The 23,028-nt window shown below is 42.5% G+C and overlaps 1 protein-coding gene across 1 annotated transcript in view; it reads right to left on the reverse strand.

The window, feature by feature from the left end:
* The window catches only part of LOC126998055 (uncharacterized), a 154,810-nt gene that overhangs the window by 78,755 nt on the left and 53,027 nt on the right, over nucleotides 1-23,028 (reverse strand). Inside the window, exon 7 of the mRNA XM_050859381.1 lies at nucleotides 2,267-2,543. Coding sequence (XP_050715338.1) covers nucleotides 2,267-2,543 — 277 coding nt within the window. The remainder of the gene's footprint in view (nucleotides 1-2,266; nucleotides 2,544-23,028) is intronic.

The following is a 23,028-nucleotide window of genomic DNA, read 5'->3' on the forward strand; positions in this document are numbered from 1 at the left end:
GCATCCCACCGAGCGGTCTGCACTCCAAACTGTGTGGCAGCGCAAGTGAGTGGCGCAAAGCCATTGTACTTCCCATCCGTAAACCTGTAAATGATGGTTCACAGCCCTACCGACCCATCGCTCTAACATCCTGCCTCTGCAAACTCTTCGAAAAGATGGTAAACTTCTGCCTAGTACACCATCTAGAGAGCAATGGCCAATTGACTCCTTATCAGTCAGGGTTTCGGAGAATGAGATCTACAGTAGACGCCCTCATATGTCTCGTGTCAGCTATGTGCCGCTCGTTTGCAGACATACAATACATGGTGTGCAGCTTTTTTATGATGTGCAGCTTTTTAGACCTTGAGAAGGCCTATAGTCCAGTCGACAGAAGTTCAAAAAAGGGTGAATAAGGAAAAAAAATCATGGAAAGCTGCAATAAGTTCTATTGTCTTCACAACATGTGAATGTGAATTTTGCACCATCTTGAAAAAATGGCGGTCAAAAACAGTTTGTTGTAATTATCTCACTACAATTAATGTAAGAGTTTAGAAAATAATTATCTAAAGCATACAAGATCATTTTCCATGTCATATAACGTAACGGGATATGACTCAAAAACAGGCACACATGCTCGCTCCTCTAGCGTCAAAACCGCGCATCGCACTAGAAAAAGGGAAAAAGCATTGTGTTTAGAGAATGTCATGTACATTATTCGATATACCAACACATTTTTCTCTAAAGTGAGTCTTAAGTGAGACAATTATAAAGAACTGTTTTTTGCCGCCATTTTTTCAAGATGACGGCCAAATCCAGGGCGATTGAGGGGTGCAAAATGTGTGTTATTAAGTACCTTATTACAAAAACAATAAAACTTAATGCAACTTTCCATTATTTTTTTCCTTATTCAAACCCCCGTCAACTGGCCTACTATGACACGAGATGGAGATATGGGATACTAATGCAGCTTCATGACTTTGGTCTCCGTGGACGGATGCCAGAGTTCATTGAAGGATTACTTGGAGAACGGAACTTCCGCGTCAGAGTTGGTACATCCTACTCACCATCTTATGAACAGCAGGAAGGCGTTCCCCAAGGAGGCGTCCTGAGTGTCACCCTCTTTGCCGTAGCCATAAATGGTATTACAACATCGCTTCCTGAGGGGTCTCGTCCTCCCATGTCGACGACCTGGCAATCTGGTACTCGGAGTCTCGGATGCCCGCCGCAGAGTGAAGACTGCAAAATGCCATCGACAGAATATTCAGATGGGCGGAGAAACATGGTTTTCGATTTTCACCTTCCAAATCGGTTGCCATGCACTTTTGTCGCCTGAAAGGCCACCATGAAAAACCCTGATCTCATCATGAGCGGTTCATGATTTATCTACCTGTTGTGGAAGAACATAAGTTCTTGAGACTCGTCTTTGACAGGTGGCTCACATGGCTCCCACACCTAAAAGCCTTGAAAACAAAGTGCATGAGATCGCTCAATCTTTCCTGTTCTGTCATGCACTTCATGGGGCGCTGACCGCACAATACTCATACGCCTTTACCAGGCACTCATCGGGTCGAGACTGTCCTACGGCTGCGAAGTATACACATCGGCAACAACTGTCCGCCTCCCCACACTTGGTGCAGTCCATCACGCTGCAGTCCGATTGTCAACAGGTGCCTTGAGATCATCCCCCATTTTAACTCTTTTAGTTGACGCAGGAGTGCCACCCTTAGACTTGCAGAGAGACGGACTTCTAATTAAATACTGGTACAGACTACAACGCCAACCTAACAACTCTTCCTACACCGTTCCCCGTCGAAGGGGAGTCACCTTGTCGTGGTGACGGGGCTTGAAGCGAGGTCGGCGGCACCACCTATCGTAGTGGATGAAAGATTTTGTCTATGGATATAAAGACACTGCCTCGGCCTGCCTCTCTTCCTGACGTCCGCCCGTCCCAGGAAACTCCCACACGGTCTTCTCTCATCGCCACCTTGGAGCCGTGAAAATCCTGGTGGTGACTCTGGAAAGTCCCTACCTCCTAGAGGGTCTGCCCAAGACAGTCCGCGGGACAGAAATCTCCACGGGATAGTTCACTTATTCGACTCTGGTGGTGGGTATTAATCAACATGTCTTATTAGTGGCTAATAATAATCGTAATAATTATGGTAAATAAATATGTAAATGTACGGAATGAGGAATATGAAAAAAAAGGAAAAATTGAAAGGTCTCCACGGGAAGGGGAGACATCTCGGGGGGAGGTGGAATGCCATTCCCTCGTTCTGGCTTGACTTACTTTCCTGCAGCAAAACTCTCACGTAAGGGGCGAGGGTCGGGTTGTCGTTTGAGGCGCAGCGGCCGAGAAGGAGAACAACAGCCAGCAGGAGTAGCAAAGCCCCTAGTAGGCCCACCCACACCAAGAATGTAAGGCAGCAAGAAGCCCCACGGTCCACCTCAGGTTGACCCCTGCCAGCCAGAATTCTGAGATAGGCGGTCACCACAGGTGCTGTGTAGTCAATTATCTTGGACCTCGCCGGGGTGATACCGAAGGGACCTAGGCCGAGGTGCACCTCCTAGACCGCGGGGACATAACGCAGAGTTATCGGAAATAAAACATGGCGATTATTATAATGTAATACACACACACACACACACACACACACACACACACACACACACACACACACACACACACACACACATATATATATATATATATATATATATATATATATATATATATATATATATATATATATATATTTATATATATATATATATATATATATATATATAGATATATATATAAAACTATATATATAGATATAGGGTTAAAGTAAAATGTGTGTGTGTGTGTGTGTGTGTGTGTGTGTGTGTGATATTTTCTTTCAGGAGTAGGCGTATTTGTGAAGTAGAGAACAACGTACATTTACATCTCATACACCACACGGTCGTGGACAGAGTGGTGATGTAATCTGCCGTAGAAAGGCAGAAAGCATTAACTCCAAAATCCTTGTTTTAAGAAAATCGATGGTAAAGATTTGAGAGCTCATAGTAATTTTTACATCTGCACCATTTAATTTTGTAAACCTATAGCTTGACACATGTACTCTTGATTCATGGTATTAGATTCCTGATAACCTTTAGTAAATAGCCAAATTTGTTGTCCAAATTACACCAACTACTTCTCTGTGTGGAGATAATGCATTTTGCTTTGTAATCATTTCCTGCAGGTAATACCAGATTATTTGGTTAAATGTTGTTTTGTCCTTTTTTGAAGGTAAAACACATTACCTCCGCCGTGTTTAGTTTGTAGAATAACGGAAATTAAATCAGTCTAGTGTAATATTTTCACAGGTATTATTAACTTCACTAAATACACCATTATGCCAAATAGTAGGTTGTGCCAATATAAAGGAACAGGAAAAAATAGACATCCGAAAATGAAATAACAAAAAAGGGTTCTTTTTTTCAGAAAACATTATTTGTATATGAAAGCAAGACAAAATATTGTGTGCTAATGCTGAATTCTAATCTTTCAAATGTAACTGAAAAATAAAATGGAATCTTTCCATTTGATCAATACAAAATTAGTCATTCCCATAATGATTGCAAATACACACACAAAACCTACTGCACCTTATATGAACATTCGATTTCCTTAATTGAAGCAGTTTTATATATATATATATATATATATATATATATATATATATATATATATATATATATATATATATATATATATATATATATATATATATATATATATATAGAAATCGTTTATGGAAGCATCCAATTCTATTTTGGGTCAACATAGTTCAGCAGATCTTTGCTGTTAGGGTTCTCTGGCATGTTTACCCAGAACTCTCGTCTGTTTGGAGGCATTTTACATACCAGCTTCTCGACTATATTTTTCTTCTTAGCTGCAGATATACCCCTGGGCAATTTTCTATTGGAGTCAAGAGGAGTTCACCTGCTACCTTAGCACTTTTCTTCACAAAGTGGTAAAACTTATATTGCTCTGTGAATGAGGTCTTCTATTGAAATCCTATGGATCACTTCTCACATCTGACTTCAACAAGTGTTTCCAAGTATGGCAAAGCTCCAGTACCTTCCTGTGACTGTGTTCTTCTCTGATTATTGATTTTTTTTTTACAACAAAGGAGACAGCTAAAGGGCACAAAAAAAGGAAACAATAATAAAAAAAAAACAGCTACTCGATGCTCCGATAAAAAGAATCAAGAGGTGGCCGAAAGAGAGGTCAATTTCGGGAGGAGAGGTGTCCTGATACCCTCCTCTTGAAAGAGTTCATGTCGTAGGCAGGAAGAAATACAGATGGAGGAAGATTGTTCCACAGTTTACCAGCGTGAGGGATGGAAGAGTGAAGATGCTGGTTAACTCTTGCATAAGGGGTTTGGACAGTATAGGGATGAGCATGAGTAGAAAGTCGTGTGCAGCGGGGCCGCGGGAGGAGGGGAGGCATGCAGTTATCAAGTTCAGAAGAGCAGTCAGCGTGAAAATAGCGATAGAAGATAGAAAGAGAGGAAACATCGCGACGGAATTTTAGAGGTACAAGACTAACAGTAGGAGGAGGAGAGCTGATGAGACGAAGAGCCTTAGATTCCACAGTTTTTTTATTTCCACTCTGTCCAGAAGAGCTGTGTGAGTGGAGACCCCCCACACGTGAGATGCATACTTCATACAAGGGCGGACAGGGCCCCTGTATATGGATAGCAACTGTGCGGGGGAGAAGAACTGGTGGAGACGATACAGAACGCCCAACCTCTAGGAAGCTGATTTAGCGAGAGATGAGATATGAAATTTCTAGTTGAGATTTTGAGTTAAGGATAGACCGAGGATATTTAGTGTTGAAGAAGATGACAGCTGAGTGTTGTCGGAGAATAGGGGATAGGTGTTTGGAAGATTGTGTCGAGTTGATAGGTGGAGAAATTGAGTTTTTGAGGCATTGAAGGACACAAAGTTCCTTCTGCCCTAATCGGAAATGATAGCAAGGTCTGAGGTTAAGCGTTCTGCAGCTTCCAGTCTGGAGTTGTGTACTTCCTGTTGGGATGGCCTTCTTTTGAAAGAAGTTGAATAATGCAAGAGAGTGGGTGATAGAACAGAGCCCTGTGGAACACCACTGTTGATAAGTTTAGGGGAAGAACAGTGACCGTCTATTATTATTCACTGCCTCAAATTTGATATTACATATTCGTTTGTGAGCATGCCATGGTGTTGAAGGCACCCGGTGTTGTGTTATTTGGTGTTCCATCGTCAAAAGCTGGCGCTTTTGTTTACAAACACTGGTCCCTCGTGAACTGCGCATGCACAGACCAGTAAGCGTAGACCTGTACAATCTCACAAAGTTTTTTAACACATTGAGAGTTGCTGGAAAGCTGAATCAAACATACAGTACCACCATCCTCGCTGTTTCTAGAACGACACTCTGTACATATAAATATAACTCGTACAGAGTGTCTTTCTAGAAGCAGCGAGGATGGTGCCCATGGTAGTGGTACTGTATGTCTGATTCAGCCTTCCAGCAACTCTTAATTACGGTTAAAAAGCTTTGTGAGACTGTACAGGTCTACGCTTGCTGGTCTGAGCATGCGCAGTTCACGAGAGACCAGTGTTTGTAAACAAAAGCGCCAGCTTTTGACGGTGGGGAAGCCAAATAACACAACACCGGTTCAGGCATTTCTAGTATTACCGTCCATATGTACGTGTCAACGTGTGGTTTTCAGGTTTTTTAAGTTTTCTAAAATACAGATAATGAAAATTTTAATTCAACTATGTTTTTCTATCTGAAATATCAATATAGTATCGTTTTCGCTTATCGGACAACGCTAGCTAGTAACGGAATTGTGGATTTATATCGGTTATCGGTTATCGCCTATATTTGTGTCTCCAGTTAACGAATATCGGTTATCACCAATAAAGTTTTTCATTATCAGTTATCGGTTATCGAGAATAAGTTTTTCTGTTATGGTGCCCAGCTATGGAACGCCCCTTGCGGAACCCATACTGGCGATCAGATAGAAGGTTAGAAGTGGAAAGGTGCTTTTGAATCTTCCTGTTAAGGATTGATTCAAAAACTTTAGATACACAGAAAAGTAAAGCTATAGGGCGGTAGTTTGAGGGATTGGAACGGTCACCTTTCTTAGGCACAGGCTGTACAAAAGGTATACTTCCAGCAGGAAGGAAAGGTAGATGTTGATAGGCAGAGACGAAAGAGTTTGACCAGGCAGGGTGTCAGCACGGAAGCACAGTGTTTAAAGACAATAGGAGGCACTCCATCAGGTCTATAAACCTTCTGAGAGTTGAGGCCAGAGAGGGCATAGAAGACATCATTTTTAAGAATCTTAATAACAGGCATGAAAGAGTCAGAGGGGGGATGAGTAGGAGGAATATGCCCAGAATCATCCAGGGTGGAGTTCTTACAGAAAGTTTGAGCGAAGAGTTCAGTCTTAGAGATAGATGAGACGGCAGTACTCCCGTCAGGGTTAAGGAGAGGAGGGAAAGAGAAGAAGTGAAATTGGTGGAGATATTTTTGGCTAGGTGCCAGAAGTCACGGGAAGAATTAGAACAAGCAAGGTGTTGACATTTTCTATTGATGAAAGAGGTTTTGGTAAGTCGGAGAATAGATTTGGCACGATTCCGGGGTTAAATGTAAAGTTCATGGTTAGAAGGAGTGCGAAGGCTCTGGAACCTTTTGCGAGCTGCCTCTCTATCTTTAATAGCACGAAAACAAGCATGATTAAACCAAGGCTTTTTAGCATGAGGAGCAGAGAAAGAACGTGCAATGTATGCCTCCATTCCAGAGACAATCACCTCTGAGATGCGCTGGGCACACACAGAGGGGTCTTTCTCCTGGAAGCAGTGAGCATTCCACGGGAAATCGGAAAAGTACATCTTCAGGTCGTCCCACCGAGCTGAGGCAAAATGCCAGAAGCATCGCCTCTTCGGTGGGTCCAATGGATGAACAGGAGCGAAAGGACAAGATACAGAATTAAGGTTGTGATCGGAGGAGCCCAACGGAGAGAACAGTTTGACAGAGTAAGCAGAAGGATTAGAGGTAAGGAAGATGTCTAGAATGTTGGGCCTGTCCCCAAGACGGTCGGGAATACGAGTAGGATGCTGAACCAACTGCTCTAGATCGTTGAGGAGAGCAAATCTGTAGGCTTGTTCACCAGGCTGGTCACTGAAAAAGGATGAAAGCCAAAGCTGGTGGTGAACTTTGAAATCTCCCAAGATGGAGATTTCAGCGAAGGGAGAGTGAGTCAAGATGTGCTCCCCTTTAGAGTTCAAATAGTCAAAGAATTTTACATAGTTAGTAGAGTTAGGTGAGAGATAAACAGCACAGATGTATTTAGTAATAGAATGACAATGAAGTCTTAGCCAGATGGTGGAAAATTCAGAAGAGTCAAGGTCGTGGGCACGAGAGCAAGTGATGTCTCTGAGGCTACTGACAGCAATCTCTACTCTGTTCCCTCCTACTATCTCTATCCAAAAATTCAATCCAAAGCTGGATGTTGCGCACGTAGGCGCAACATCCAGCTTTGGATTGAAATTTAGGATAGAGATAGTAGGAGGGAACAGAGTAGAGATTGCTGTCAGTAGCCTCAGAAACCTGTGTTTCGGTGAGGAAGAGAAGGTGAGGTTTAGAGGAGGAGAGATGGTGTTCCACAGAATGGAAATTAGAACTAAGACCGCGAATGTTGCAGAAATTGATAAGGAGGAGGTTCGAGGAGTTATCAGGACCCCTCTCAAGTCGGCAGCCAGAAGGGGAGTCCTCCCTGGGGGAATTTATGGTCCCCCCCAGGCGGGGACTCCGAGGCAGTGTTATTGTGCGCCATTTTGAATTTTGAATTTTGGGAAAAGGTGTGTATGTTGTGTGAATGTAGTGTGGTGTAGAAAGAGAGAGGATCTGTCTTTAGAGAGCATGCTGAACTACTCTCTGGTGTTGATGAGACAAAAGGGAAACGGTTAGTGAGGACATGGGAAGGGTCTTTGAAGGGCTTCAGCACCCTCCTCGCTTCCCATATATCCTCACCGGGAGTAGCTCACGCCCGTTCGGTAGGTGTCTTCCTACCTACTCTACTATTCCTACGATTGCTGAAATTTTTATGAAATGTTCCTTCTTATTGATATCAAGAACCTCTAGTCGCTTGACAGACGTTTGAATTACATATTTCAAGTCGTCTAAATCATATACGTCTCCTTTTCGCCTCAGGGTCTTTTCAATATGGCCATGATTGCTATCAGCTGCCATTAATGTATGGCCTGCAGACAGGTACTTGAAACTGATGCTATTGACTTGGTTTTCAGAGTTGATTAGAATTACCATGGCATTATACAGACACCGATTTTTGTTTTGTGCAGCACAGTTATGTGTCCAGAATATAAAGTCATGTGCATCCCTCTCTTTCTTAGTAAGAGATAGAAATGCATTAGCTACTTGTTCCTTATTTCTGCCAGCAGTCGACTCGCACCATACCACAGCATAATGTTTGTCTCTTACTGTATACATTTTTCCTTCCTTCACTTTTTTTACCTTCATGCTGGCAAATGTTTCATTGAAGACAATCAGTCTAGGTGTGAAGATGCAGCTTTTCAATCCGCTAATAATTGGCAGCAACAGGACTTTCTGCATATCAACAGCATAAACTCTGCTGGTAGTGTTCCATGCTGCTGAATGATCTTTATAGGCATGACGAGCTTCTTGGACCTTTGCAATATGATTTTCTTGTGCAGTGGACAGAGTATCTGTAATTTCATCCTCTTGAAGGTTTTTGTAGACAGCACATATATCACAAATGTCTTCCTTAGGCTCACTGAATCCAATATTTTCTTTCTTGAATACAGCATAATGTACTGTATGTGCAGTAGTTAGGGTTTTCTGATAGAGAGTCTTCATGCATGTTTTTAAAGTTATCTCAGATGTGATATATCTTCTGTTTGGAGCATGTTCCCGCCTGTAGTGAGATACTTGTGGATGATACTTCTTCATGTGGTTCACAATAATGGAATGATCTTTCTTATTTGGTGGGATGTGTCGGCCCCTCTTGTCAGGCTGTGCTCTGGTCGCCCCGCTAGTAAACTCTCTAGATTTTTTCAGCAGTTCAACGATGACTCTGTTACTGCTGTATCCAAGAGTTTGCAATAAGAATGTCTGGCAAACCTGTTTCCTTCTATGAGTTATTAAGAAAGTATATATGAGGGAACAAGATGTTTCCGTCCTTGCTGATGTTGATGGTCTCTTTCTGTGGACAGGTCTTTTAAGAATTCTAGAAAGTTACCACTGTTTTTGTGTGTCATGACGTATGCTCCAAAATACTTCATGGATTTTGCCTCTGTCCTCTTCTGTAAATTGTGTTCTACATTTCTTCCTGCAGTTGTCAGCACAAGGTAAAATAAGTGGATGTTTCTTTCTCTGAGTGTCCAGTCTCTCTGCCTCTGTTCTAGGTCTTTTACTAGGATTCCTTTCCTTGGCAGAAATATGCTGGGTTGCGGTTAAATCTTCTACTTGCCTTATTTCAGTCAAAAAAACATGGTTTTCTTGATATAAATCAGCTAATCCTGCAGTGCTCTGGAATGTATCAACATATTCTTGGGATGCTGATACCACTCCTTCATCCTCAGCACAGCTGCTGCTGCTGCTGTTCCTTTCAGCACTGAGAGGAGTTATAATACCACTGGGGCAGGATTCATCAAACCATTTACCACGCGTGTGGCTGGTAAGTTTCGCGGTATCTCCGCCCACCCGGTAAAGTCACATTCATCAATCACTTACCGCACCCGCCATGGTAAGACCAAAAGTTACTGCGGCTCCAAGCACCCGTAAGTGAGTTACCGCAGGCGTGGTAAGTGGGTAGACACTGCCGCGGCTTATGTTCGGAGACGATTTTGACCGTATGTATATTTTTACCTTGTGACGCACCCTACACCATCAGAAGCAGAAAAGCATGCAGATTTAGGATCTGGACTTATAAAAGCGATGTGGGTAAACCAACCGAGTGCGAAGGAGTTGAAGGGAAATAAGTGCAAGAAAATGTGTACTCCCTACTCCATTTAACTCATTTCCGTATGTATATTTTTACATTATTGTTACAATTTTATGCTAGTGTGATGCATAATTTTCTCAGGAAGATGATGGTGGTCTCCATTTTTCTTAAAAATGAATGTTGGGGGTCAGGAAACAGGGTGGGAGTGAGGTGTGTGAAGTCGTCGGTTTTGGATGAACTGGGCGTACCCGTGCACGGCCTCAGGCCGGCTTCACTTGTAGGGCCTTGGCGAGCACTTTTTAGTATGTAAGTCGGTGGAACTGTCCACCCATATTACTTTTCCCTGCTTGTTAAAACACTGCAGAGGGAATGTTCTCATCTGTGACAGTCACCTCCCGTCCCAAGTCTCCGATATTCTTGCTGTGGGGCTTCAAATCGTAGAATTTTGCTCTGACCTCCTCCATTCTGCTCATGACGCCACTCATGCCATTCACCTCGGCAGCCACAGCTTCCATACGCTCACGCCCATTGCTTGGCTGCAGTAGTGAGGCATTATGATAGTGGCCTGGTAAGCACCTGCCATCTCTCCCTTACCCCTTTGACAAGGGCAAAGGCCTTGATCTTTCGCAGGGAAATGGGGCCGCCTTTTCTCCATAAGTTCACAGTTGACACAGTGTTGTCATAGCGAGGCACGCTGCAGGCGTTAGCGACGGAAAACTATGAAGGTAACATTCAAAAATATGCAGAATATACATAAGCGAGTATGTTTTTATTTCCAAGATATATATACAAGTACCGTGCGTTAATAAATTCGTGAAAAATATATCATATTGAGGGATTACAACGCTATTTTTGTTTGTTTAGAGGCAGTATTTACCTTTGTACAATACACATGTCTTGATTTTAAGCCTGTATGTTTGTAACAAACGACACGTGATTGTCTACCGAGTCCAACCAATCGTTGCTAGGGTGCGGGTTACCGCGGCGTTACCATATTGTCCCTGAATGCCATGTTTGAAAATACCGCAGACGTGGCTAGTAAGATTCATCAATCCGGCCCCAGTGGAAGGGAAGTAGATTACACCATTAGTAGGCTATGAGTTAAATGAAAAAAATATATACAATGCATTTTCATGAAATTTTGTATATATTTCGTACTTTCTAATTGATGAGTAAACAGTGAATAATTGATATAGGTAAAGAATAGCAATATAATCTAAGTCTTATGCATAATTATATGTTTATTAACACCTACACATCATTAGACGTACTGATTATTTAGTCCACTAATTTGTTAACTTTAGATAAGCACATTTATCGAAACTAAACACGAGTGAAAAAAATGTCCAAGCTATTACTAAGTAATTCTTACCTTTCTCTTTTAAATCCTTGAAAGCTTCCTGCATACCAGCAAACATGACTGAACTCCTTTGTTCTTCAGAACCAAAGAAGACCACGTTCTATCCTGGAGATGCTAAAAATGAACTAAAATAAAATATCAATAACAGCTAACTTGTGGAGGGTTGCATAATTCAACTTGTTACAGTGCAGTTTGGCGGCCGCAGCCCTACTACACCCGTTATTTATTTATTTATTTATTTATTATTATTTTTTTTTTTTTTTTTTTTTTTGAGGGAGGGGCTATAGCGCCGGTAGGCTTTCTTGAGGGGCCTGGTGGTCAGCCCGAGCCCGTGGTGGCGCAGGCCGGATGTTTATAGTGAAGATATTTATTGATTCACTTGTAGGGTTCTTCTAGAGTCCGGGTTGATAGGTGGTCTTCAGGACAGCATGTGGGTAGTCTTAGGCCACTCGGCGATGTCTTGAAAATCTGGAGTGGTAGCGGATTCGAACCTGCATCGTCCATGACACAGCTCAGGACGGGCCCGTGGCTCTGTCTTGGTAGCCACTCAGCCACCACCTCCCCCCAAATCATGTTCATTTCATAGCATAACGCATCATCTCCCTCATGCATGTACTACAGTTTCAGGCAGAATGCATTATGGTCTTTACCAGCATGGAGTTAATGCTGTCTGACACGTAAATACGGTCATACTGCGTTTTCCCTTCTAATACTAGAGAAAAACCGTAGAGTTAACGCAACCTGCCTGTTAAGAGAGGGTCAGCGATGTTCATTCGTGGTGGAGACACCGTTATTGTTGATTTTCTATGGTAACTTTGTCCAAAGTTGTACTTTCTCATGGTGTATAATTCCTCAAGAAATTGCTTCAGTCCCAAGCATTAAACACGAGGCATGGATATTTTTTACTAGTAATATGTTGTACTTTAAAAGTTGCATACTAACAAACCTGACTTAACAATATCCTTCGTATGGTTGTAAAATGAAAGATTAGACCTTTGGTACCAGTTCGCGTAATTTGTTATACAAAGCTCTTATTTTAAGTCTATTATGATTTTTTTTGCTTTCAAAAACTCACGAATCTGTGAAATAGCGATGAAAAAATAATACCTTAGTTAATTACATTTACATTTTGTTCAACACGAAAATGTAAGGGCCGCCGGCAACCCTCACATAACTGTGTGTGTGTGTGTGTGTGTGTGTGTGTGTGTGTGTGTGTTTCCGTGTGCGCAGGAACATCACGCCACCGTAACTACCACTTATCCACGCGTGATGCTTCACGTGAGTTGCCGATGCACGCTTCGAACCCGCGAGGAGAATCGGTGGTGTTGACTGATCTCCGTCTGTTAATATCCGCAGTGACCTCCAGCCTTCTGCCGGCAACATACATCTACTCCACTGTGCTGAGGTCCTCCTATTAGAAGACATCACTTTCGTGGGCTGAAGTGATTCTCTCTGCCTGTTCAAGCCGCTGTATAGAAAAGGGACGGAACTCATATCCTGCCGCCTCTCGTCTTGAGCTGTGCTATATTACATATGTGCTACTGTCACGACCCCACACCAGGTGATCTTTAACCTTGTTCTATTTTAACCTCCCCACAGTGTTGGCCTAAAGGCTGTGTTGTTGCTATACTTGAACTACTATGGTGAGGAGTAATAGACGGTTATATCACTGTTACGTGTTTGGGGGAGTTCATTGTTGATGTTTGTTACACCTTTGTGGTGATTGTGTGCACAGTGTTCCTCGGTTGTCCTGATTGACTTCCGTGTATACGACTCCGCACCAGGTAAGTCTAACCTTCTCTATCATTCCTCTCCCGTGATTATCCGTGCTCTTTTCTTAGCTGCCTGTAATGTGATTACTATTTAGGTAGTATCATTTGTGTGGAGAGGATGCTAGACGGTTAGATTACTGTACGTGTTGGAGGAGTTATGTCAGTGTTATTAACCTATTTAATAAACCTAAGGTTAAATTAGCAAGTGTTTGCCTTCCCACTTCCTGAGATACCTATCATTTTCTATCCTGAACCTTCGGCATTGGGGGCGAACATAGCTCTCGCAATCTCGCCTTTACATTGTGGCGACCTCGCCAGGATAGAATTATGATGAGTTTCTCAGTGAGTGGATGGTTTATAAGTCGCCTTGAGCGCGCCCTCGTTGTCTGAGGCCCGGAAGCGAGGTATTACTCTTTCCACAGTGTTGTATTGGTTGTTTGACCGTTGATGGAAGAGTGATATGGTTACCATAACCATTGTGTTTTCCAACTTGCGTCCAGTGAGTTGTTGTTTGCTTATCGACGAATAGGTTGGTTATTATACCTTCCTCGAGTATCGTTGCCGGTTGTTACTAATTTTCTTTTGATTTATAGGGGTAACTACTATATTGTTGTTCCCCCAAGGACGGCTTACAGTGTTGCACTTTCGCCGCCTTATAACTGTAAGTCTGTACATTGTTGCCAGGTATAGTTTATACTTTCTATTTAATCATTTGCCTGTGCTTCTCATCAACAGGTCTCTCTCGGATTTGGAAGCTTTGAAAGCTCAAGCAGTGAGTTTGGGTCTCTCTGGCGATGATATTGGTAAGTTTGTGCTACAGCAGCAGAACATTCTGCGTGAGGAACGTGCTGCTGAACGACAGGAAAGGAAAGAAGAACAGGAACGACAGGAAAGGAAAGAAGAACAGGAGCGACAGGAAAAGCTGGAACTAGCGAGAATGCAGGAGACAGAAAAATTGGCAAACCTAGAGTCAGAAAAGGAACGATTGAGGATGGAGGCTGAACGATTGAGGGTGGAGGCTGAAAAGGAAGTTGAACTCTCGTATAGCTGCACAGGGTTCATCCAGAGTATATACAGAGGTATTCCATCCGCTCGGCTTATTTTGGTCTCGCCCGCGCATGTGCGTCACGTGAGCCTCCTTTGACCGCCTCGCTCTGGGAGCCAGCGTTAGTCTGGGATGGGCTGTGTGAAGGTGATCTCCAAACGCACTCCTGTAGCCCGTGATACGCTCCCACCCCATCACTCGCACCCCCCCCCCCCCCATCCTCTCAACCACCAAGTGGTCCCATTCTCTCAGCTTTGTCTGTATTTAAGGGGCTCTATTTCAATTTCTCAATCTGGCATATTTATAATAAGAATTTCTCTCTCTCTCTCTCTCTCTCTCTCTCTCTCTCTCTCTCTCTCTCTCTCTCTCTCTCTCTCTCTCTCTCTCTCTCTCTCTCTCTCTCTCTCTCTCTCTCTCTGTATTTAAGAGGCATTTATTCCAATTTGACATACTATAAAAACAATCTCTCTCTCTCTCTCTCTCTCTCTCTCTCTCTCTCTCTCTCTCTCTCTCTCTCTCTCTCTCTCTCTCTCTCTCTCTCTCTCTCTCTCTCTCTCTCTCTTGTGTATTAAGAGCATTTATTTTCAATTGACATACTATAATAAGATTCTCTCTCTCTCTCTCTCTCTCTCTCTCTCTCTCTCTCTCTCTCTCTCTCTCTCTCTCTCTCTCTCTCTCTGTATTTAAGGGCATCTATTCCAATTTGACATACTCTCCCTCTCTCTCTCTCTCTCTCTCTCTCTCTCTCTCTCTCTCTCTCACTCTCTCTCTGTATTTAAGGGCATCTATTCCAATTTGACATACTCTCCTCCCCTTTTCTCTCTCTCTCTCTCTCTCTCTCTCTCTCTCTCTCTCTCTCTCTCTCTCTCTCTGTATTTAAGGGCATCTATTCCAATTTGACATACTCTCCTCTCTCTCTCTCTCTCTCTCTCTCTCTCTCTCTCTCTCTCTCTCTCTCTCTCTCTCTCTCTCTCTCTCTCTCTCTCTCTCTCTCTCTCTCTCTCTCTCTCTCTCTCTCTCTCTCTCTCTCTCTCTCTCTCTCTCTCTCTCATTTTCTGTACAAGGTATATATTGAGGAATCAGTAAAATGTACAACATTTAGAGTATTACTCACATTAACATACATTTATTAAAACTATTATAGCTATATTTCAAAACAGGACACATCTTACATCACATACATGTTACATAAACTTTTACGAGCTACCTAGAGCCTACCATTATTTATCGGTTTGTAATGGTAAGTTTCATCAGTTTCCTTTTCTCACTTCTACACTCTTTGTTCTTCTTTTTCTCTGCAATGATCTGTCTGTTCATGTGTCTCATTCTAAAAAAAACTGAAATTTTGGCAAAAAAATAAAGGTCATCACTTGACAAATCCACATGTTTTCCCAACTCATTAACCATTGACTTCAAGCAGTCTCTTCCCTCCTGGAGACCACTCCCATGTACAGCAATAAATGCTCTTCGCATCATTGCTAACTGGGAAGAAAACTCAGCGGACGGAGTATGTAGTTCTCCTCAGTTATGTTTTTCTATCCATGTACTGTTACATTTCGTGTTTTCTGACAATTTCTGGCCAAGATGAGGATATTTAAATTGAAACTTTTTAACAACATACCCTCCTACGTATAGCAAGGCTTCATCTTCTATAACTGACCATAATGTGTTTTCCTTGCTTATTTCTAAATCATCATCTTTCCATTCAGAAATGTCCATGCCTATCTCCTGAATTTCCATATCTTTGAAAATTCTACTTGTTATGCTGAGTTCTCTGTCTAAATCTGTCACTATCGGATTTTTCCTCATTGTTCTTCAGGATTACTTGATTACGTGCGTTACTTGAAGAACAGTCAATTTCTTCTGCATTAACAGTATTTGTCTTTTTTGGCATAAGGTGAACACCTTTCCCGAGCAGCAATTTCCTAATTCTGTATTTAAAATTGACAGCATTAGGATGATCGTATGTGCTAGTCATTTGCCTTATACAGCCAAAGAAATGTTCCAATGAGTCTTGATTTAATCTCCTAGTCAGTACATAATCAACCCCAAATAAATCCTTGATCATACAATAAAGTCCTTTAAGTGACTCCGAGGAAAGAATGACTCCTTTCTGAAAGGCAAAGAATCCCCCTCTGCGCGAATTAACTTTCATGCTAATCATCAGGTCAATCATATTATTCAAGATGGTTATTTGAGCATCAAGATGGATTCCAAAAGCTAATCGTGATTGCTTTTTTGTACACTTGCCATGAGAATTCATGGTGTCAAACCATTCATCGACAGCCTTAATAAACTCGGCAGTTTCTCTCCAATTTTTAGTCTTTAGGAGACCTCTTTCTCCAAGATAGGTTATGGAGTTGGAGCAGGATTCTGACAGGAGATGAGCAGCATGTTTCACTCTCTGCCTTTGCTGGCCAACCACATTCAAATCTATGAAATTATTTCTGATCAACTTCAACAAGTGTGGCACATCAGCAAAAACATATATTTGCCGGTCAGCAGCGCATGGATTCTCAATAGATATTTTTTTTGTTCCTATTGGGTCTATACCCCATGCCTTCCACAATTTCAAATTGGCTGGCCCCAAATCATGTACAAGCGCAACAACAGGATAGCCAGCCTTCTCAACCTTCTTTATTATATCCATCAAAATTTCCGCCATGTTTTTTGTATCAAAATCATAATAAATAGGTTGTTTCCATTTGTCTATCAGTCCATGGAGCATGACAACTGTTACCTTTTGATGTGGTTTATAAAGTATGTCTTTGCCTTTGTCATAGCACCACTCTTCTTTAATTGCCATTTCATCAAGGGATATTACTGCAAGTTTTTCCAGTTCAGTGAGTGACTCCGAAGTTACTTTAAGAATTGATAAAACTGAATCTAAAATGCCAGGTTCACATGGAAATGTATTTGCTTTTAGGTTTAATGTCGATTTGCATGGCAATGGAAAACCCTTCTTTGTTCTTAGAAATTCATAAAATTTTGGACTTAAACTATTCATATAGAATGCAGAAGCTATATCTTCCTCTGACCATTTTCCTCACTGGTTGTCCGGTTATCAATGCATTTAACTGAGTGTTAGTAAACATAGGGCTGAAAATTTCTTTAATCTTTGCATTTACTGCACTTTCTTTGCCTTGTTGCTTTTGTAGCTGTTGTTTAAGAGTCAAATTTTCTTCTTGAAGCTTACGTATGGTGTCTTGATAATCCTCTATGATTGTTGGTGGCAAGAGGTTTCCATTTCTGTAGGGAGGCTGGGTGATGAAAACAAGTCTGCTTTACTGTCACTTAGGTCGTCAACCTCACGTGCTGTCAGGATACCTGCAACGAAAAGTAAAATAGTAAAAATGAGGTGAAATAATAACAGGCATATAAATGTTCATGATAATAGTAAAATATAGTACAAGTTGCCTGTGTTTAGAATATATGGTTGCTGCAACCGCAGGGGCATGATTTAAAAGATTTGGAAGTGGAGAGAGAGAGAGAGAGAGAGAGAGAGAGAGAGAGAGAGAGAGAGAGAGAGAGAGAGAGAGAGAGAGAGAGAGAGAGAAGGTGGGTGGGGGAGAGAAGGTGGGTGGGGGAAATGGAATCATAAATGGTACTTACTTGATTTAGCTTGTGCAGTAGGTGAGTGAGACGGTTGTACACCAAGCCGGGGAAATTTGACCTTTTCACCAGGACACCTGTCTGCTTCCCCGTCAGGAGGGTTATCAGCTTCACTTGTTGTAATGTCATCTGCAATACAATGCAAAATATATATAATTATGATAATGATGACCATAATAATAATGAAAGATAGTAGTAATAGTAATAAATTATTATTATTATTATTGTTATTATTACCATTATTATTTTTATTATAATTATAATAATAACAGCAATAATAACTATAATAGTAATAATAATAATGATAATAACTACAGTGCCGTATCCAGGGTTTTTCCAAGGGTGGCTAACACTTGAAAAGTGAAATTAAGAAAATTTAACCGCCCTGTAATTTTAGGTTCAAGCCATTGGATCCATAGCACACACATACACACAGAAGAGAGAGAGAGAGAGAGAGAGAGAGAGAGAGAGAGAGAGAGAGAGAGAGAGAGAGAGAGAGAGAGAGATAATAATAATAATAATAATAATAATAATAATAATAATAATAGTAATAAAGAAGAAGAATGAAGGACAGCCATTTTCCTTGACCTGACTGAGACCTGACGCTGGTTGCACGTGCTCCTAAGCTGCAGGAGGGGTTCTGACCCTCTAGGGATTTCCATACTCCTCTCACTCCATCCTGACTACAGCTTGACTCTACACTCACTACTTCTAAACTTTTGTATTATGATATATAGATAGTTTGTTAGATATATAGACAGATCCAAGGCGCCTATTGGAGAATCTTGGCGCCTTAAATAAATAAATATTCTTCTATATTCTAGACTTTAAAACTCAACATATGCTGAAATAAAATCCATGATTCAATTTAATAAGAACCTAACCTAACATAACCTAGCTCAACCCCAGAAACTGGAGCGCTTTGACCTATTACAAGGTGTAGCACATGCAAGTAATGAGACAAATATCATGTAGAAATAAAAAAATACGAAATAAGCTTACCTTCACACAAATTGATGGAAGGAACTGCATCTTCCTTGAGTATTCTTATATTTCTTGGTAGTTCTTTTCCAAGTAGACGGTGCGTGTTCAGTAGACTATGGTTGTAGTCACTTGGAAGAAAGTGGATGGAGCACACCATTGCATTACTTGCATTGAAATTGGAGTCTCTGTCACACAACAAAATCCATCTTTTTCTCAGTTTCTCATCTCTCGGGAAACGGAAAAACCTTATACATCCTTTCGTCCTCTTTTTCGTGTTATGGCAGCAGCGCACAGCACAACTATTGGGCATTTTAAGGCGAAAAAAAAATCTGGTCTCAAGGTTGCGGGCGAGGTCAGATTGCGGCTTGGGGAACTGGGGCGCGGCGCGTGCGCAACGAGCTGATGTCAAGGTTAGACTGAGTGAATGAGCCCCAGCCTCGCACCGACCTGAGGCTCACATGAGTCACAGTCACGTGACCTGGGATGCGCGGATGGAATACCTCTCTGTATATACTCTGGGTTCATCTACTCCTCAGGCAGTGTCTCACGAAGAAAATGTAAGTAAGCCCCGTTTACCTCAGTATAAAGAAGAAGATATTGCTTCTTATCTGGTACGGTTTGAGAGAGTTGCTGATTTGCTTAAAGTACCTTCTGATACTTATGCAGTAAGACTTGGTAGTTTGCTTACTGGTAAGGCTGCTGATATATATATTTCTCTATCACCTGAAACTACAAGTTCATATCCCCTCCTTAAGAAACCACTCCTCACCGGGTTCCATAAGACTCCAGACGGTTATCGGTCGGAGTTTCGCAGTGCTAAAATTAGGAGTGGGGAAAGTTACCAGCTGTTCTCTACTCATTTAACTAGACTATTTCATTTAACTAGACTATTTCAGGCCTGGTTAGAGACATCGAATGTTACCGATGATTATGACTCTCTCAAAGACTTCATGTTACTTGATGAATTCCTATCGTCCCTCAACACAGATTTGCGTCTCTTTGTGAAGGAACGTCTACCAACTACTCTGTTGGCCGCTGTACAGCTTGCTGACAATTGGGCGTCTGCTCAAAATGTATACTCCAAGCCACAATTTGGCCATCTCTTTAGTAAGAAACCCTCTAAGCCATCTTCCTCCTTATCTAAAGCACAACCTTCTCAGGCTACTCCCGCCAAAGGCAGCTCGTCGGCTATATGGTGTCACAATTGTGGAGAAGAGGGACATATTCGGCCTCGATGCCCAAAGAACCCCAGAGCGTTCAAGGACGGCACCGCTGCTCAGCCACACAAGATAGGTTTCTGTTGGGGGATCCTGGTGTTCCTAATTACAGAGCTTCCGGCACTATTAATGGTGCCTGGACTTCCTCCATTATCAGAGATACTGGTTGTTCATGTATCATCGTCTCTGAGGAGGCCCTGCCTGACGCTGATGTTAGTAACTGTCAAGTAGCTCATGTCGCAGATTATTTGGGGCGTGTCGATGAGTTCCTGGTATTGCGTTGTTATCTTAGATGTCCATATTATACTGGATAGACGGACGTAGTCCGGGCCCCTATTAAGTTTGCTACTGCCTTAATTGGAAATGTTACAGAGGTAAAAGCCCCAAATGATTCTGATAACTTCCGGACATCCAGCCTGCTGTTCTAGAAAGTGTTCCACGGCCTCCTTGCACTTCTTCTGTATGTCAGATTCCACCAGAGGATGCCTGCACTGCTGACGAGCCTGAGCCACCTGTTGCACCTGTCGCTACCATTGATGAACATCCTGCCAAACATACCAGTTCTGCACAGGTACATGCTGTATCAACACGCTCCAGTAGAATGAAGCGTCTACACCCCCTTGCCCTACCAGCCTTGCAGCCATTGTCTATCACTCCTGATGAGTTCGGACAGTTACAGGTGTCGTGTACTTCTCTCAAAGAGATAGCTTTTTTTTTTTTTTTTTTTTTTACAGCAAAGGAGACAGCTCAAGGGCACAAAAAAGTAAACATTAATAAAAAAAAGCCCGCTACTCGCTGCTCCTAAAAAGAATCCAAAGAGGTGGCCGAAAGATAGGTCAGTTTCGGGAGGAGAGGTGTCCTGATACCCTCCTCTTGAAAGAGTTCAAGTCGTAGGCAGGAGGAAATACAGATGAAGGAAGATTGTTCCAGAGTTTACCAGCGTGAGGGATGAAAGAGTGAAGATGCTGGTTAACTCTTGCATAAGGGGTTTGGACAGTATAGGGATGAGCATGAGTAGAAAGTCGAGTGCAGCGGGGCCGCGGGAGGGGGGGAGGCATGCAGTTAGCAAGTTCAGAAGAGCAGTCAGCGTGGAAATATCGATAGAAGATAGAAAGAGAGGCAACATTGCGGCGGAATTTAAGAGGTAGAAGACAATCAGTATGAGGAGGAGAGCTGATGAGACGAAGAGCCTTTGCCTCCACTCTGTCCAGAAGAGCAGTGTGAGTGGAGCCCCCCCACACATGAGATGCATACTCCATACGAGGGCGGACAAGGCCCCTGTATATGGACAGCAACTGTGCAGGGGTGAAGAACTGGCGGAGACGGTACAGAACGCCCAGCCTCGAGGAAGCTGATTTAGTAAGAGATGAGATATGAAGTTTCCAGTTGAGATTTTGAGTTAAGGATAGACCGAGGATGTTTAGTGTTGAGGAAGGTGATAGCTGGGTGTTGTCAAAGAATAGGGGATAGTTGTTTGGAAGATTGTGTCGAGTGGATAGGTGGAGAAACTGTGTTTTTGAGGCGTTGAATGACACCAGGTTCTTCTTGCCCCAATCGGAAATAATAGTAAGGTCTGAGGCTAAGCGTTCTGCAGCCTCCAGCCTTGAGTCGTTAAGTTCCTGAAGGGTGGGTCTTCTATTAAAAGAAGTTGAATAATGCAGAGTGGAATCATCGGCGTAGGAATGGATAGGACAGTTCGTTTTGGAAAGAAGATCATCAATGAACAACAGAAAAAGAGTGGGAGATAGGACAGAACCCTGTGGGACACCAATGTTAATAGATTTAGGGGAAGAACAGTGACCGTCTACCACGGCAGAAATAGAACGGTCAGAAAGGAAACTGGAGATAAAGGTACAGAGAGAAGGATAGAAACCGTAGGAGGGTAGTTTAGAAAGCAAAGATTTGTGCCAGACCCTATCAAAAGCTTTTGATATGTCCAGCGCAATAGCAAAAGTTTCACCGAAACGGCTAAGAGAGGATGACCAAGAGTCAGTTAAGAAGGCTAGGAGATCACCAGTAGAACGCCCTTGCGGAACCCATACTGGCGATCAGATAGAAGGTCAGAAGTGGAAAGGTGCTTTTAATCTTCCGGTTAAGGATTGATTCAAAAGCTTTAGATAGACAAGAAAGTAAAGCAATAGGACGGTAGTTTGAGGGATTGGAGCGGTCACCCTTCTTAGGTACAGGCTGTATGAAGGCATACCTCCAGCAAGAAGGAAAGGTAGATGTTGACAGGCAGAGGCGAAAGAGTTTGACCAGGCAGGGTGACAGCACGGAGGCACAGTTTTAAGGACAATAGGAGGCACTCCATCAGGTCCATAAGCCTTCTGAGGATTGAGGCCAGAGAGGGCATAAAACATCATTTTGAAGAATCTTTATAACAGGCATAAAGGAGTCAGAGGGGGGATGAGTAGGAGGAATATGCCCAGAATCGTCCAGAGTGGAGTTTTTAGAAAAAGTTTGAGAGAAGAGTTCAGCCTTAGAGATAGATGAGACGGCAGTGTTGCCGTCAGGACTGAGGAGTGGAGGGAAAGATGAAGAAGTGAAGTTGGAGGAGATGTCTTTGGCTAGATGCCAGAAGTCACGGGAAGAGTTAGAGAAAGCAAGGTTTTGACATTTTCTATTAATGAAAGAATTTTTGGTTAGTCGGAGAATAGATTTGGCACGATTTCGGGCAGAAATGTAAAGTTCATAATTAGCATTAGTTTGAAGGCTCTGGTATCTTTTGTGAGCTACCTCTCTATCATTGACAGCACGAGAACAAGCGTGATTAAACCAAGGCTCTTTAGCGTGAGGAGTAGAAAGAACGAGGAATGTATGCCTCCATTCCAGAGACAATCACCTCTGTGATGCGCTGAGCACACACAGAGGGTCTCTATCCTGGAAGCAATAATCATTCCACGGGAAATGGAAAAGTACATCCTCAGGTCGTCCCACCGAGCTGAAGCAAAATGCCAGAAGCATCGCCTCTTCGGTGGGTCCAGAGGGTGTACAGGAGCGATAGGACAGGATGCAGAAATAAGATTGTGATCGGAGGAGCCCAACGGAGAGAACAGTTTGA

This window comes from Eriocheir sinensis, chromosome 2, assembly GCF_024679095.1.
Source record: "Eriocheir sinensis breed Jianghai 21 chromosome 2, ASM2467909v1, whole genome shotgun sequence".
Lineage (NCBI taxonomy): Eukaryota > Metazoa > Arthropoda > Malacostraca > Decapoda > Varunidae > Eriocheir > Eriocheir sinensis.